The 17,333-nt window shown below is 46.4% G+C and overlaps 1 protein-coding gene across 1 annotated transcript in view; it reads right to left on the bottom strand.

The window, feature by feature from the left end:
* Positions 1 to 6,483: 6,483 nt before the first annotated feature.
* NAPA (NSF attachment protein alpha) overlaps positions 6,484 to 17,333 on the bottom strand; it is a 29,517-nt gene continuing 18,667 nt past the window's right edge. Inside the window, exons 8-11 of the mRNA XM_029619867.1 lie at positions 16,650 to 16,754; positions 16,501 to 16,569; positions 9,227 to 9,277; positions 6,484 to 8,843 (exon numbers count right to left, since the gene is read on the bottom strand). Of these exons, the coding sequence (XP_029475727.1) occupies positions 8,742 to 8,843; positions 9,227 to 9,277; positions 16,501 to 16,569; positions 16,650 to 16,754 (327 nt within the window). The 3' untranslated portion in view covers positions 6,484 to 8,741. The remainder of the gene's footprint in view (positions 8,844 to 9,226; positions 9,278 to 16,500; positions 16,570 to 16,649; positions 16,755 to 17,333) is intronic.

Here is a 17,333-nt window from a genome sequence, read left to right as displayed (position 1 = left end):
TGTAGCTAACTTCTTTTTAGTTCACATTCTCTTTCTGTAAGAGATGGGAAATGAGACTGCAGAAAATGCTGCTTGTTCCTCTCCAGTCTCCCGGTCCGAGGGAATGAGCATGCACTCCTCTTCCTGGATCTCCCTCCTTTAATGGCTGCTGCCACAGTGCCATGAAAAGGGAGAAAGATAGATAGTCCACCTGACAGCCAAGATGGCTCGGATTTGCCAAAGAGGTACTTAATACAGTAGGGTGGGATATTCCTGTGTCACTTTCCTTCCAAATGCAGCATCTGCTGACGCTGCCACTTTACATTTCCCTAGTGGAGAAGAAGCTTCTCTGTGCCCAAGAAGTTGCCATATTAAAATGAAGTGTGGAGGAGCCAGCCGAGTCCCACAGTCCCATTGTACATGCTTGCTACACACACACTCGCTATCTGCCATGCTTAATCAATCACATGTCTGTCTTCAAACAGACACGTGTGTATATATAGATATAGATATATATATAGAGAGAGAGAGATACACATACACACACACTCTGCCATACTTACTCACATACACTTTGATTATACTTGTTTTCCCCCTCTGGAAGCAAAAGGAGCAGGAACAGCAGCTGCCTTCTTAAGTAGCATGGCTTACTCTTCCTCCTAGCCTCGTGGCTACACTGCTGTTTGTGACTGAGGGGAGGTGGATGCTGCATGTGGCTGTGCTTCTGCTCCTGACTGGGAGAAGAGGGAAGACTATTACTCTTCTGGTGTCTCTGCAGGCTGCGGCTGCACTGCTCCTTCTGCTGAGTGCCAGGTGGGAGATGCATACTGCTCCGACTACAGCTTGAGGGGGCATTGACCATTTCAGCTTCTTCCAGCCGAATGGCCACACTGCTCTTCCTGCACCTGATTGAAGCAATCCTGTGCGGGCTGGGGCAACATGCCTTGCTTACTTCCTGCTGCTTAAGGTGAGACTGGAAGTGCTGAGTCTCTGCTGAAACATTTCATTTACTGATGCTTGGAAGCCAATGAAGCTGCACTCCGAATGTCATAAGCTCCTGAGAATCTCTAGTGCTGCTTTTTGTAAACAAGCAGATGGAGGCTCGGAAGCCAGGGAGCCAAAATTCAGAAGTAGGATTGTAAATGGAAAAGTTTAAAAAAAAAAACAAAACTCCCAACTACAGCAGGAAGATGGGCAGCATTATTGGTGTTTTTGCCCCTGTTTACATAGTTTTGTGACTTGTTAAAAAAAAACAAAACAAAAAACTATTGATGCACAATAACTTCAGTGTTCTTACAGTGCCTTAAGTCTTCATCCCCTTGTGCATTTTTGACATTCTGTTGTGTGAAAAATACAAATCAAAATGCATTAAAGTAGTGTTTTTCGTGGTCTTTCAGAACATTAAAGTGCATCTATACCTCTGATGTCTTACAGGATCCTTGGGGGCTGCTGCTGGCATTAGGGTTGAGAGTGGACGAGGAGGGAAAGGCCCATGGTATCTCCTTCCCCTACCTGGGCTGGGGTGAGCGCTGAGCCCTGGCAGTAGCACTTGCTGCCTTCTGCAGTGGTTCACTGGGTAGCATGCTCGTAACTAGTTACTGGATGTTCAGTATCCTCTGCAGCTGAAAATAGAACCATAAAACATGAGAACAGAGAAAGACCATGCAGCCTATCCACATCTGTTAAGCTTTACAGTCCCTTTCTATCCCTCAGTGAACCTCTGTACTTGGCCCATGTTCGTCTTCATCTCCCCTTCCACAGGGAGGCTGGGCCATGTGTCATCTTTTCTGTAAAGAAATTTTTCCTTAGATTACTCCTGAGTCTTCCCTCTTTCTTCCTCCTCACTTAATAGTTTATTCCAGACTCTCCACTGGAAAAAAGCACCTTTATTCCTTGGAGGGATTTAAATTTCTCTAGCACATCATCTCTTTCTTCCACAGGTTTATAATGGTAAGTCTGTCACCCATATTCTTTATGATTAAGACCAGTGACCATTTTCATAGCTGCCCTCTGGACAAACTCTAGCTGGTCTATATCCTTTTGAAGCTGAGAGAATTATATACAATACTCCAAAGGAGGTCTCACCAGAGACTTAGATGGAGGCAGTGGCTATTCCTCCCCCTACACCTAAAAAGCCTGGTGCTTGCTGTCACCTTGTCAACATTTGGCTACTGCTCATCAGTTATGATCAGCCCCAGATCCCGCTTGTTTTGTGTATGCCCTATAAATAGGGTATCGCTCCCTTGGCCCTTTGTAACCCAAATCCAAGACATGTGCCACGTGAATCAGTAACAGACATAGGAAGTTGAGTTAGGACAAAGTATGGAACTTGTGAGCAGTAGCAGCAATCATCAAGGCTTCAGCTGATTAGCTGGTGCAGCAGGATAATAAAGTTAGCCCTTAGTACCAACATCGGACCTTGCAGAAGCTCCCTCTGACTTAAGTTATGCCTCTGTCCTTTGCGATGTAAGACCAATCCTTCACCTACAAATAAGACCACAGCTGAAAACTGCCATCCATGGCATTGCAGAGTTGAACTTTCTTTTCTCATTCTTTTGATTTTATGCTCGCATTTTCTTAGTTTACACAATGTAGGGTGGCCATGGGCTAGAGCTGCCTGTCGCCCTTTGACCCTGTAAAAGGCCTTGGCCCTCCAAGTGTTTAAGCTTTGCTTCACAAATTATAAGGCATCCTTGAAGCTAGGCATGGTCTTCACTGTGATCTGTGCCTGCTTTCCAGTTAGCCACAGAATAGAGATTTGGGCATGCTCGAGTCCTCCATCAGCCCACAGCCCACCTCCTGGCACTAAGGCTTCAGCACCACCTCTTCCATGCTGGAAAATTGGCACCTTTTACAAATTTTGTTTATATTTATATTACACATGGATCTCAGATGGCATCAAAGAAACTGCTCCAGTTTCCTAATGTGTTTACAGCATAGCTTCCAGCCCTGTAGAAGGTACTAGCCCCCTCCTCTTTTGATCATAGCTGGCATGCTCACCCCTTTCTTATCCCACATAACCGATATACAAATTGCTCAATTACAATCTAGGGCACTTCATGTGGCAGATCATTGCCTGTTGGAAATGTCAGCTTTTACAAAGGTTCATCTTACTGACGCATGGCAAAGGGCATTCTCTAGGGTCAGCCCCACCTAAAACTTTGGCTGCCTGACCTAGTCCTTAGTCATTTAAGAAGGCAGAAAGATGCATTGTTTCATGAAGGGCTTTGGCAATGGCCTCCAAGCCAGGGTACAGCCCTTAGACCTGCTGCCTTGGTCTTTTCTTCTGGATTAAGGGAGTCAGATAAGATCTACTACTTGTACTTTTCCATTTACTGCCTTTTTATTATGGATGTTTTTTTTGTAGTCAGGGATGGATGGTGGATATGTTTTTTTAATATCAACACCAGTTGCACACATTTTACAGTTGTAGCTGCACCTTTCATTTTTTTTTTTTTTTAAACTTTTTCTCATTTTATCAAAGTTTAGCTTTGGAAAGTTTAGGGCTAGAGCTGTGGATTTACTTACTCTCCCTCTTCCAGTCATTAATTCAAATTTGCCCAGCCTTCTTCGTTATGTAGAAATAAAAGGTCAAATAGATTGTATACAACATCTTTTTATACTGGATTAACTTTGATCTGATTCAAAACAGTTAATTCTAAAAGTTAACTTTTTGGACACTACAGCCTCCATCACTAATGGATTTAATAAGCAGATGCAGACAGAAAAACCAACATTCAATTATCCTGTTTCCATCCTTCACATGTGAAAAGCCTGTTGTACACAACCAAGCCACATGGTACCACCATATAAAGCATGCTGTCCTCCACAAGATAAACACAGATCATAGTACTAACCCAATAAGAAAGAACATAAGAACTTGCCATCCTGGGTCAGACCAAGGGTCCATCAAGCCCAGCATCCTGTTTCCAACAAAGGCCAAACCAGGCCACAAGACCCAAGCACCAAGAAGATCCCATGCTACTGCTGCAATTAATAGCAGTGGCTATTCCCTAAGTAAACTTGATTAATAGCCGTTAATGGACTTCTCCTCCAAGAACTTAGCCAATCCTTTTTTGAACCCAGCTACACTACCCTAACCACATCCTCTGCCAATAAAGTCCAGAGCTTAATGGTCCGTTGAGTGAAAAAGAATTTTCTCCGATTAGTCTTAAATGTGCTACTTGCTAACTTCATGGAGTGCCCTCTAGACCTTCTATTATCCAAAAAGTGTAAATAACCGAGTCACATCTACTCGTTCAAGATCTCTCCTGATTTTAAACACCTCTATCATATCCCCCTCAGCCGTCTCTTCTCCAAGCTGAACAGCCCTAATCTCTTCAGCCTTTCCTCATAGGGGAGCTGTTCCATCCCCTTTATCATTTTGGTTGCCCTTCTCTGTACCTTCTCCATCACAACTATATCCTTTTGAGATGTGGCGACCAGAATTGTACACCAAAGCTAGAACCCTAAAACTCATCTTCAATAAAGCTGCATCTTCACTTAACATATCCAGGGAGAACTACTGCAATATAATAGAGGAAGACCACAGAATGGTACCACTTATAGTAAGAGGTCAGCGCTTGAAAGACTGATAAAGATTATGAAACAGTCACAGGGAGGAATTACTTCAAGAAATAGTCCCTGCTCTTCAAAATGTAACTTTCTAGCAGCTACCTAATCTGAAGCAAAGAAACAAGAAAGAAGACAATGGCACCACTGCAAGATAGCACATATTGCAAGCCCTTACAATTACCAACATGGCTAAGCCATGCCCCTAAAGGGATCACATTCATGCTCCTCCACTAATGGAGTATTTATTATCCACTGCTGAAACTAACAAATGCTGCATCACTGAAACAGGTCAGAATTTTAAAAGGCAAGAATAAACCTTTACATATAAGATAAACATCACAGAGAAGTACAAGGGGTGACAATCCTAGAGGCAGATATTCCTCTAGGTCAGACCATTGTCATCACCGACCTTACAATCAAAGCAACTTGAAGACTAGCCAAGAGCATTTAATGTTCCAAATGAAAATAATCAAACATTCTGAGACAAACCACAAGAGACTTATTAGGGATACTGGTTTCTGCACACATTACCAGAGAGGCTGCTTGATTATTGAGGTCTTTCACAGGTACAGAAAAAGCTCAGTGAAGCAGAGGCACAATCCTATAGCTGCAAACACATCACCCTCTTATCCTTTTACTTTAAAGCTCTGGAAACCACCACCATCGTAATGCAACCTGTACATTACAACATCCTTTGGTTATTCTCTACTGACCTGACGCCACTCTTAAAAGCTCATGAATTAAGTTAGTGCACTAAGAAGGGATCACTTACAACTTGTCCGTTCATCTTTATTTCTCTGTAAATAAGAGTGCGAAGGGATATGCCATTCTTTATCAGATTGAGATCTCCCTTGCGATGAGGCATTGTTGCCAATAACCCCCTTGTGAGACCCATAAAGCAAATGTAGAAACGACAGGCCACGTACGAGCGCTGCACATGGAGGGGTTTGGGGAAATGGTACTAAAAATGCTTCGTTGGCAAGCAGGGACAATATGCTTTGGCCACCTTGGGGCAGACGCTCATCTTGCTCATGATGTGCACGGTGCTTTCCAGAACTCAGCTGCTCACCAGCAAGTAAGCAAGCAAGCATCTAGAATGAGAACCAAAGGCCCTTGTGGTCAGGATTAGAAAAACAGGCACACCTGAGGGCAGAACCAATGACAACATACATGAGATGGTAGAGCAGCCTGCTATGTAGGATATGGACTAGAATCACTTAAGGAGCAGGTTAAGCCAGTTCTGTTTCAGTACAGGCTGCGATTTCTTGGATTCCCCCAAGGGACATCACAAAAGCATTGGCTTAGAGCAGAAGCTGCTAAACGAGGACCAAGTCAGTCTGCCTCTAACACCACGGAGCTATCTAACAACCTTAATCCTGCTCTTCTGTTACCCAATTTCTTTCAATATCTGGGGTAAAGGGGGAAAATCTAGAAAGAAAGCCCATGGCCAACAGAGTGAATTCCACAGATTCTCTGGCGCACTGATTTATTGCACAAAGTCCTTAAAAGAGGTTATTTCACAATACAACAGGAAGCAAAAGCATCAAAATAAACAACTATTACTAGCTTCTCTGTGCTGCGTTACAAAGACCAACTTATGGCCAAAAGCTGTATTAGAATCACTCAAGAAGTCCTACTTAGAACTTGAGTACAAGTCCAACGAGATCAAAACACGTGGGAGAAAACTGAAAGGCAAACATACGCCATATTCCCAGGAGATATTTTGCATGCAGGCGGATATCTACAAGCACACAGCTTTTAGCTGCCAAGTTTTCTTTTTCTGTCCAGAAACATTCCTTAAATTCAGCTTCTCCTGTCACCATATCAGATACAGAAAAGGAGTCACTTTAAAAACTCACCCACTCCCAATATTAATTTTTACAGGTGATAGTTTTAGTAAGGTAAGGCAGGGCAGTAATCAGGAGGCTGGAAGTACATTATGGTATCATTGTGTATGCTTTTTTTTTTTTTCTTTTTTTTTTAAATTGTTCCACTCTTACACACAGAGACTGTGGAATAATAAACTAAACTAAAAACCTTTTTATTTTTCAAATGAGCCTTAAAAGGCTGCATTGGAGTACAATAAGCATCACAGACACTTTTTGCTCCTTCGTGCGTGCCTGCTCTTCCACTTCCCAGTTTTCTCAGGGTCACACATCAAAGTAGAACTTCGTCTTAAACGATTACCTAGAAACTAAGGGCAGAAAGCTGCTAGGATCGCTCACCAGACGGATGCCTTCGTTTGCTGGCAAGCGGTGCATATACACACAGAATTGGCACCTGGAAAAGGGTCATCAGCACCAGCATCCCCCACCCCATTTTAGTGCAGACAGGGCTATTACTGGTCAGCCCAGGAAGTGCACATCCATCTGGTAAGGGGGATCTCTTTATAAACTGATTAGAGTCTAAAAGAAAAAAAACAACACACCACCACCACAGCCTTGGCATCAGGTATGCATGAAGAAAAAAAAAAAACCCATCACTGCAGACACTACCCGAAAAGAATCTATAAATACCCCCCCCTTGTAAAACCTGGCTCCTATTTAACTGCAGCGTAATGCAAAGGACAGCCATCTTGGGGGGGGTAGTTGCTCACTGGAGTCAGGGGTTGCGGTTTGTTTTTATTGCTTTTCTCAGACATTTGGAAACAATTCCTGACCACACAATTTGAACGGGAGGGTCTCACTATACGGAAGTGGGTTTCTGACACAGAGAGTGGGTAGAGGATCCAGCAAGAAATACTACCCTTATGGGTCACTACAGGTGCCTCCTGAACCACCACTCTCACACACACAGAGCCTGCAGTAACCTGCCGGGACCACTCTTGCAGCATCCCTCTGTGTGCTTACAGCATGCATTCCCTATTCAAGGAGCACACCCTCTGGGCCAGTTTCTCTCTTCTCCCCTTCCGCTGCCATGCTTGGCTCTGTTCATCAGAGTCCTGAGGACAGAGGCATGCACGGGGGGGGGGGGGGGGGGGGGGGGGGGGTTGCAACTTTGGGATGGCTGCTGAAGGTGAAGCGGACGATTCAGGCCCAGGAGGCTGCAATTGTTTTGTTTTTAAACAGGCAGCTGTTTTACCCAAATAAAGGTTTTGATTTTATTTTTAAATGTCAGGCTTAATATGTATTTTCTCAGGGTAAAATCAGACTGTTTAAAAAAAAACAAAAACCCCACCTATGTAAAGGGAGGTAGTAAAGATCTGCAGCCAGCTCACTTGTTCTAGCTAAAGGAACGTATTTGAATGTCACACCCTCCTGTCCCTCAATCATCTCCAGACGAGGGAAAGAACTTTACCAAGAGGTTCTTAATCATTTTGGAGCCATCGGAAAATCCTTTACAGGGTTCTTCTTCTGGAAACGTTAAAAACTTCATCTGTTCATTTTCTTAATGCTCTCCAACTTGTGCCTTCAAATTTCACAAAAAGATTTCCTTTCATGGTCACTAGTGATGTGTAAATACAATTCCATTTATTTCAGTCCAGGTTTAGCACTTGCCCTTAAGTGCCCATACTGCACAGCTATATATATATAATTTATTTTTTTTTACAGACCCAATAGATCAGACAACAGGCATAGCTCAGAATGGTAGGGGCTGGGGAGCACAGCTGATACTGCTTTGGTGTCATCTTGTGGTTAGTTGGGGAACTGCAGCACAGCCGGGGCCAAACATATTGGGATTAGTGGCCATGAAAGCACTCATTTGCAAGTTTGGTCTCCCTTGCTGTGTCGATGGTAAGAGGCCTCCATGACGAGTGCCTTCAGGACAAAGGTTAAAAAGGGAATTTAAGAACAGAGTTCTAGTGAGGGTTACAGAATGGATCTCATGCACAACATGATTTACCATTGGACCATGAATTCAAGATGCCTGACTCAGTGTGTGTACCCTTTCTAGAGGATGCTGTAGTTGGGCAGGTAGGATACTTGCTCTCTTAAAGTAGCTTTGGTGCGAGGGAACAGCAGGGCTGCAGCATAGGGAACACCATCTCCCTTCCTGAGCAGATCCTCTCTGGTGCTTTTTTTCTAAACATGCATTGGGTTTTGCGTGGCGTTAGGTTAATGGGTTTTGTAAGAGTTAAGATACTTTGTTTAAATCTTTCTGTCCTACCCCCCTCCCCATGTCCCATATCCATGCAGAGTCCCATAGCTGAAAGTGCTGGGCTAGTGGGAGGGGCTTCCCTGCCCAGGTTAGCGCAGGTCCTCGCCCTCTCCTTGTATAGTCTTCTTGATGCGAAGCAGCATGGTGGTGGTCCATTGATCCAACCTGGAGATGGCATCATATTCCTTCACCTATGGGAGAGGGCAGGGAGAAGAGAACGAACATGTGAGCAAGGAAGTAAAAGCCACTGGCCTACTAATCCCTAGGAAGGAGCAGTGGCATGTCTGCCAGAGGTGGGGAAAACGTAGGTATAGCTGTACCCTTCAGTTTAGAGACCCCTTCAGTGTTCCGATGGGATTCCAATACTCTTCTAGCCCCAGGCACGCTGCTCTCTCTCATAAGCCCCTTCCAAGTCAATATTTTTTATTGCAATTGTTCAAAGACAAAACACACAAATTACTCAGATCTGCAGAGTTGCCCTTTCACTACCCTGTCAGGCTAAGATGACTGGGGGCATGGCCTGTCCCACCCATGCTAAGCACAATGATACAGGCATCACAGGCTCTGCACTTACTGCATCTGTATAGTTGTCAATGTTTTGCTCTTCATGAGCTTCCAGCAATTTCTATGAAGAGAAAGAAAATTAAAGTATTTACTCTCCGGATTTAGTCAGTCCTGTGACTAATTGTTAGGGTCTGTGCCCTGAGCTTTGCTGGCTCAAGACCTGCTACTCCTTACATTTATTTATTTACAATGTCTTGTATTTCACAGGTTCCAATAAATGTTCAATGTAGATTACAGTAAAACAATATGCATAATTTAAAACAGTGTATATAAGAAAGAATCATCCAAACTATAGGTGCACAATGCAGGGTTCCAATTTAGGCATCACCAGGCAGGAGAAGGATCTGGGACAGGCCGAGAACCATGGAAGCCAGGGTCCAAAACCCATTGCAGTGCTTTCTGATCCTGGGCATTACCTCAGGTTCAAATTCAGGGGACTAGTCACTAACCCTTACTGCTAGCCTCCTGGGGACAGGGAAATACCTGGAATATAAGTTATAACCCTATAAATAATACCCAGTGCTCCACAAAGCAATCATAAGGTGTCAGAAACAGACCAAGGGTGGGTACTGGGAAGTTAAGACATTCACTCAAGGTCATAAGATGGTACTAATAGCAGCAGTGGAAGAGAAAGCAGAGTCTGAACCTATAGCAGCACTCTGACTCGTGTAAAAACTAATTCTTTACTACAAATCAGGAGGAAGGTGCCATCTAAGCTGCAGCCCGACCCTCTCTTTCCCACCCCAGTAAGAGGATCTGACTCATTTTTTTTGTTTGTTTTTAAACGGTGGATTCTTGTGTGTTTTCAGCCCTCAACTCAGAGCAGCTTACCCATGCCTTAAATTCTAAAAGGCCCATAAAATCTATGTCAAACCTCACAAGGGTAACCAACATCTTTGAGGGTCAAAGACCATCCCAATTTTTAAAGAAAATAGACGTTTTGGATGTCAAATCCTTCTCATTTTGGCATTTGTGTTTTGTTTCTAAGCAGTAAAGTATCTGTACATGGAGGCAAACAAAACAATAAGGAAGCAGGAAGGCAGCAGATCAGTGGGGGGAGGGGCATGGGGGCCTGTATTTGATAATGTAGTTAGGATTTATATGATGCATTTATATTTTGTTGTTAACATGCTTTGATTAATGAAATAAGTCTAACAGATAAGATAAATGGTAACTTAACATACTGGCTTCCCACAGACAGTGCAAACATCATTGCTACATAGGAAAATTGGTTATCTGCTAATTTTCGTTCCTGTAGTACCACAGATCAGTCCAGACAGCTGGGTTATGCCTCCCTTCCAGCAGGTGGAGTCAGAGAACAAACTGAAAAGGCACCCCCTGATAACCTAGTGTGCCATCTGCAATCCCTCAGTATAATCAATATCCAAGCAGAAAGAAAACACAATTTAACCACTGAACAATTTAACAGCCAATGACTAGACCAAAAACTAATAACAAATGGTCCCAACTTTCGAAACTATGTAGCTGTAAGGAGTGTAGATTCTTCCATTCCTTACACCCTAATCAACATCTTCGCATCTGCAAATCTTCTGTGTAGGAAGCAAAGGAAAGAAAAAAATCAACGGACTTACAGGCGTCTGGAGTGATCCATGGTACTACAGGAATGAAAATTAACAGATAAGAACCACTTTTCTTTTCCCTGTACATACCCTGATCAGTCCAGACAACTGGGATGTACCCAAGCCGCCTTAACTAGGGTGGGACCCAGTAAGTCCCGCTTGGAGCACTCCGCTTCCAAAACAATCCGTATCTGGAGCCCGGACGTCCAAGCGATAGCGCCTAGCAAAAGTGTGCAGAGATTTCCAAGTTGCCACTCGACAAATCTCTTGAGGAGAAACATTTTGACTCTCCGCCCAAGACGCCGACTGAGATCTGATAGATTGAACCTTAAGACCATCAGGTACCGGACAGCCCTTACATATGTACGCCGAGGCAATGGCTTCTTTCAACCATCGGGCGATAGTAGTCTTGGACGCATTCTGCCCTTTCTTAGGGCCACTCCATGGAACAAACAGATGGTCCAACAACCGAAAAGTATTAGTCACTTCCAAGTATCTGAGAAGGACCTGACGAACGTCTAACTTTCGCAACTCCTGAGCCTGAGAGGAATCGCGATCCAAATCTGAAATGGCCGGTAACTCAATGGCACAGTCCGAATCGAAACTCCAGAGGATGAAAACCGCAAGAACGGCTCCCGGCACGGCAACACCTGAAGCTCTGATATCCGTCTCGCCGAACAAATAGCCACGAGAAATACCGCTTTAAGTATCAAATCCTTTAACGTGGCCCGCTTAAGGGGCTGAAAGGGCAAGTCACATAGTGCCCGCAGAACCAAGTTCAAACTCCACGAAGGGCAGACCTATCGTACTGGAGGATTCAAATGTTTGGCTCCTTTCAGAAAACGTGCCACATCTGGATATCCCGCAAGGGAAGTACCGTCCACCTGGCCACGCAAGCAGCCCAAGGCCGCTACCTGAACACGAAGAGAACTGTACGCCAAACCTTTCTTCAGGCCTTCCTGTAAGAACTCGAGAATATGAACTACTTTGCCCCTTCGCGGGGAAACTTGAAAACCGCTACACCAGGAATCAAAAACCTTCCAAACCCGTGCGTAAGTAAGCGACGTGGAAGTCTTACGCGCGCGAAGCAGAATAGAAAGTCTTACGCGCGCGAAGCAGAATAGAAATCCTCAGCTGGTGCCTCTCATAAGCCAAGCCGCTAGACAGAAGCGATCCGCCTGATCGAAAAATACTGGACCTTGACGGAGAAGGTTCGGAAGGTGTCCGAGACGCAAGGGACCCTCGACCACCAAGTTGATTAGGTCCGCGAACCAGGGTCTTTGCGGCCACTCTGGAGCTACGAGAACTACCAGTCCCCAGTGCGACTCTATCCGTCTGAGCACTTTGCCCACCAGAGGCCAAGGAGGGAACACAGAGAAGCACTAGAGCATCTACCCCTTCTGCTCTATGCTCCTGTCTGCGGTTGAAAAAACCGTACCGCTTTAGCGTTTGTTCGCATTGCCATCAAGTCCAGGTGGGGAACACCCACCGCCAGATCAAGAGATGCATCGCCTCCTCGGATAGCTCCCACTCCCCAGGGTCTAGCTGCTGACGACTGAGAAAGTCTGCTTGGACGTTGTCGACCCCGGCTATGTGAGACGCCGCCAGACGACGCAGATTGAACTCCGCCCATACCATAAGCTTGCCTGCTTCGACGGCCACCAGCCGACTCAGTGTTCCTCCCTGTTGGTTGATGTAGGCCACCGTGGTGGCATTGTCGGATAGGATCCTTACCGACTGATGGCGGACCAGGGGAAGGAAGCTGCGCAATGCCAGACGAACTGCTCTGGTTTACAAACGATTGATGGACCACTTTGACTCTGGAACCAACTGCTGACCTTGAGCAGAATGCAACTGGCAAACTGCCCTAACCAGAAAGGCTGGCATCCGTTGTCACAATCAGCCACTGTGGATTCTCCAAATCCATCCCCTGCTGTAAGTGCTCCAGTACTAGCCACCACTGGAGACTGCTCCTGGCTGAATCTAGGAGAGGCAATTGAAGGTGAAACTCCTCGGACTTGGGATCCCAGCAGGAAAGCAACGCTCTTTGCAAAGGCCTCAAATGAGCGAATGCCCAGGGGACCAATTCAAGAGTAGAAGCCATAAAACCAAGAACTTGTAAATAGTCCCAGACGATGGGCAATGGGAGAGTCAGCAGCCGCTGAACCTGAGACATCAACTTGGCCATTCTCTGCACGGGAAGGAAAACCTTGCCCACCACCGTGTCGAATTGGGCTCCTAGAAATTCCAACTCTTGCAACGGAACCAGCTGGCTCTTGGGAAAGTTGACCACCCAGCTGAGGGACTGAAGACGCAGTACCACCGACTGAACTGCCTGCTCACAGAGGTGCTGTGACTTCACCCGAATGAGCCAGTCATCCAAATAGGATGAACCAGAATCCCTTCTTTCCACAGAGATGCTGCTACCACTACCATGACCTTGGTGAATACGCGCGGTGCCGTCGCCAGACCGAACGGAAGCGCTTGAAACTGGTAATGTTCCCCTAGCACCATGAACCGGAGAAACATTTGATGTTGCTCCTGTATACCGATGTGCAGGTAAGCCTCTTTCAGATCCAAAGGGGCCAAATATTCTACTTTGTGTTCGGCCGCAATGACGGATCTCAAGGTTTCCATGTGAAAACGGGGAACCTGAAGGGCTCTATTGACCCTCTTCAAGTCCAGGATGGGATGGAATGAGCCCTTCTTTTTTGGAACTACAACGTAAATGGAATATCTGCCTGTCTAGCACTCCCCCAGGCAGGACTGGAATGATCGCTCCCAGGGCCTTCAAGCAAGCCAGGGTCTGGAGTACCACTTGCCTTTTCACTAGAGACCCGCAAGGGGACTCCAGGAAAAGGTCCCGCAGAGGGAGAGCAAAATCTAAAGCGTAACCGCGACTTACAATGTCTAAGACCCATTGATCCGACGTGATCTTGAGCCATTCCTCTCGAAAAAGAGAGAGATGGCCCCCTATCACCGGAATGGAGGAATGGGCCGGCGTACCTTCATTGTGCCCCCTTGGTGTTGGAGAACCCCTGGGAAGTACCATCTCGGGGAGGCCGCCTACCTCAAAAGGAGCGTGCCCAAGCCTGCGATCTCGACGGAGCTTGCCAAGAAGGAAAAGGCAGGGCCCTAGCTGAACGAAAACACCGCTGGCCCCGGAAACAAACCCTATAGGAATTGAAAGGACGAATAGACCTGGGCTTGTCCTCCGGCAATTTGTAAACCTTGTTCTCTCCCAAATCCTTGATAAGCTGCTCCAGATAGTCTCCAAACAGAAGCTTCCCTTTAAAAGGGAAGTATCCCAACTGAGACTTGGAAGAAGAATCCGCAGACCAATGGCGCAGCCAAAGGAATCTCCTTGCTGCCACCGCGGAGGACATTGCTTGGGAGGAGGTCCTCAGCAGATCATACAGAGCATCCTCCGTATAAGAGATGGCTGCTTCCAGGCGGTCTGACTGTTCCGCCTCAGCCGGGGGTAGCTCCTATGCAGTAAGCAGTTGCTGAATCCATCGAAGGGTGGCTCTCTGCATGAAACTACTGCAGACCGCTGCCCTCATTCCGAGAGCAGACACTTCCAAAATTCTTTTAAGAAGTATCTCAAGTTTCCTGTCTTGCAGATCTTTCAGGGCGGTGCCGCCGGTCACTGGAATGGTAGTGTGCTTGGCAATGGCCGCTTCGGCGGAATCTACTTTCGAAATCTTAAGGTGGTCCAAATATTCGTCTGGAAGCGGGTAGAGCTTCTCCATGGTTCTGCTAACGCGAAGAGTGGCTTCCGAACATCCCACTCTCGAGTCATGAGCTGTAAGAGGCTTAGGTGGAATGGAAAGGATTGAGGAAGAGCGTGGAGACCGGACAATACAGGATCCCCCGGGTGTCGATCCGTCACTAATTGCGGAACTGGTAAATCCAGCTCCGTAAGCACATGTGGAATTAGAGGATCCAGCTCTTTTCTCCTAAACAAGTGAAGCACCCGCGGATCATCCCCTTAGCGGCAGAATCCACATCATCGCCCAGATCCTGAAAGGGGTCCTGGGGTGCAGGGTCAACTGACAGATCTGGCAGTGTCCCTTCATCAGGTACTGGCCGAGGTAATGAAGCACAAGGTGCTGCCTGAGGGTCAGGCGGAGGTTGCTGTAAAATATCAGCCTCTCCTCCATGTAAGCTTTGTGCAAGAGCAGCACAAATTGGGATGAAAAAGAGTGCTGCCTCTTTAAGGCCCCCTCCGTTGGAGCAGAGGAAGGGGGAGGAGGCAGAGGCTCACATGTGTCATCGGGGGGCGGTACAGGACTTAAACGAGGAGGTGGAGGAAAGTCTCTCCACCGGAGCCCTGAATATCCTCTGAGGGGGAATTACTCAAGATGGCCGCCGTTCCCACGCTTCGCGAGGACGGAGCCTACTGATAGGGAACATCCAGCCCCCTTTTTGCAACCCCTCGTGGCCGCGGGAGAGATCTGCTGCCTGGTAGAGGCAGCTGAGAAGGGCCCTCGCCCCCCGGCAAGCAGCGTGAACACAATCTGTCGTGGGAGAGTCGGGCTGCCGACTCTCCATATGCCGAGCACTGCACTCCCCGCGACATGACAGATAGTACCGCGAAAAAATAAACTGCCTGGGTAAGAGTCCACCCCTTCTGGAGGCCCAGGAAGGAAGCAGACTGTCTCGTTTACTTTAAAAAAAAAAACGAGCAGGGGAATGGAAATGTCCCTGAACAGAGAGGAATGAAACTTCTCTGACACGTAGGGGAGAGGGACCGGCCCACCGGTAAATCTCCCCTACTCACTGGGCTGCCACTGGCTCTCCAGGTAAGTACGCTGAAAGACCACAAGGCTCAGCTATGCCTGCATTGAGAGGAAAACTTTATACTAAAGTAAATAGGAGAATCCAAACCTTTTTTTTTTATACTCACTACGCTGTTGATCTAGTCATTAGGCCACTGAAAGTATATAAAGAAAGTACGTTTGAATCAATAAGAATTAATTTAGTAAGACTAGGATCGCAGGTTATGCTGTCTTCCACCTGCTGGAGTCAGAGAAATACTGAGGGATCGCAGATGGCACACTAGGTTATCAGGGGGTGCCTTTTCAGTTCGTTCTGACTCCACCTGCTGGAAGGGAGGCATAACCCAGTTATTGCCATTAGCAATGGTAACATGGAATAGACTTAGTTTTTGGGTACTTGCCAGGTTCTTGTGGCCTGGATTCGCCACTATTGAAAGCAGGATGCTGGGCTTGATGGACCCTTGGTCTGACCCAGTATGGCATTTTCTTATGTTCTTATCTGGACTGATCCGGGTACATACAGGGAATTGTGTGTTAGTCACTATCAGTCACCAAACCCCCCCCCCCCCCCCCCCCATTTCTACTGACTTTCTGGGGTGTTTAATGATTGATTCTGTTTTTATAGGGTCCCTTAACTGAACATGAAAACAGTAAAAATGATTTTTTCTCACAGGCACATAAAGATGGCAATTGTCTATGTTTCACAAGGGTAAAAACATGGTCATGTGCCCAGCTCTGGTGCCCTTAAAAGTACCTGCATTGTATAAGTACTTTTACTTTCGTCTGCCGGGAGAAGTACGTGCATGCTTTCAACCCAGGTCAGAGGAAGACGCATGTGTGAACTTTCCCCCCCTGTCGTTTACAATGGGCCCTTACACAAGTTTCATGTAACTGCAAAATGCAAAAGTAACTCTCCTCCTTACTTTCACCAGCTTGCACTCCCTGGCATCCGAGAAGGCAGGGAACATTTCTTCATACTTCTGTACCGCCAGCTACAAGATAAGAGTAAGAAAAGCTGCAGTGGCCGAGACAAAGGAAGAAATCACAATGGGCCTATTCCCCCACAACCCACCTTGGCATTCAGCATGTCCACAGAGAAGTGGCAGAGCGCAGCTTTGAAGAAATACTCTTTGGCGCTGTATTTCAGTAGAGGGCTGTCCATGGCATTGGTGCCCACCTAGAAGCAAAACAAACCGAAGTGTGAGCATGGCCATATCTGAGCCCTTCCCTTATAGGGCTGGGATCTGTCCCTCTGTACTCAACTTTCAATTAGCTCATTTACTACTGGGCCAAGAACAAAGCACAGATTCCTGACTGTGCCAGGGACCCCCTCCAACCCCCAACGTTTATGCTATTTCTGCAACCCATGCAGACCTGCTTCTCTTCCAATTCCTCTGCAATAAGCAGAATCTGATCTGCCATAAATACAGATACTTAGGGAGAACACATCCCCATGTGGAGACAAAGAGGCATAGCTCTGTATTATATTGCAGTAATGCAGGAGGCAGGGTCACTGAAGGCTAAAGATCCTCTTGCTGTACTGCTGTAGATGAGTATGAAAGGAGGCAGAGCCAGGGGCATAACATTTGCTATGCTAAATATACTACAGGGTGTGGAGCCCAGGGCAAATCAACCGCAGTGGGGCAATGCGGGGCCTAGGGTGGTCACCCCTATTTGCCTCCTCCTAAGGACAGCCCTACTTCCACACGAGTTTACCACCTACACTGAAGCCCAGGACACTGTTCAAAAGTTGGAG

Source organism: Rhinatrema bivittatum, chromosome 11, assembly GCF_901001135.1.
Source record: "Rhinatrema bivittatum chromosome 11, aRhiBiv1.1, whole genome shotgun sequence".
Classification (NCBI taxonomy): domain Eukaryota; kingdom Metazoa; phylum Chordata; class Amphibia; order Gymnophiona; family Rhinatrematidae; genus Rhinatrema; species Rhinatrema bivittatum.
The sequence above is the reverse complement of the archived record's forward strand: the minus strand, read 5'-3'. Positions and strand labels throughout refer to the sequence as shown.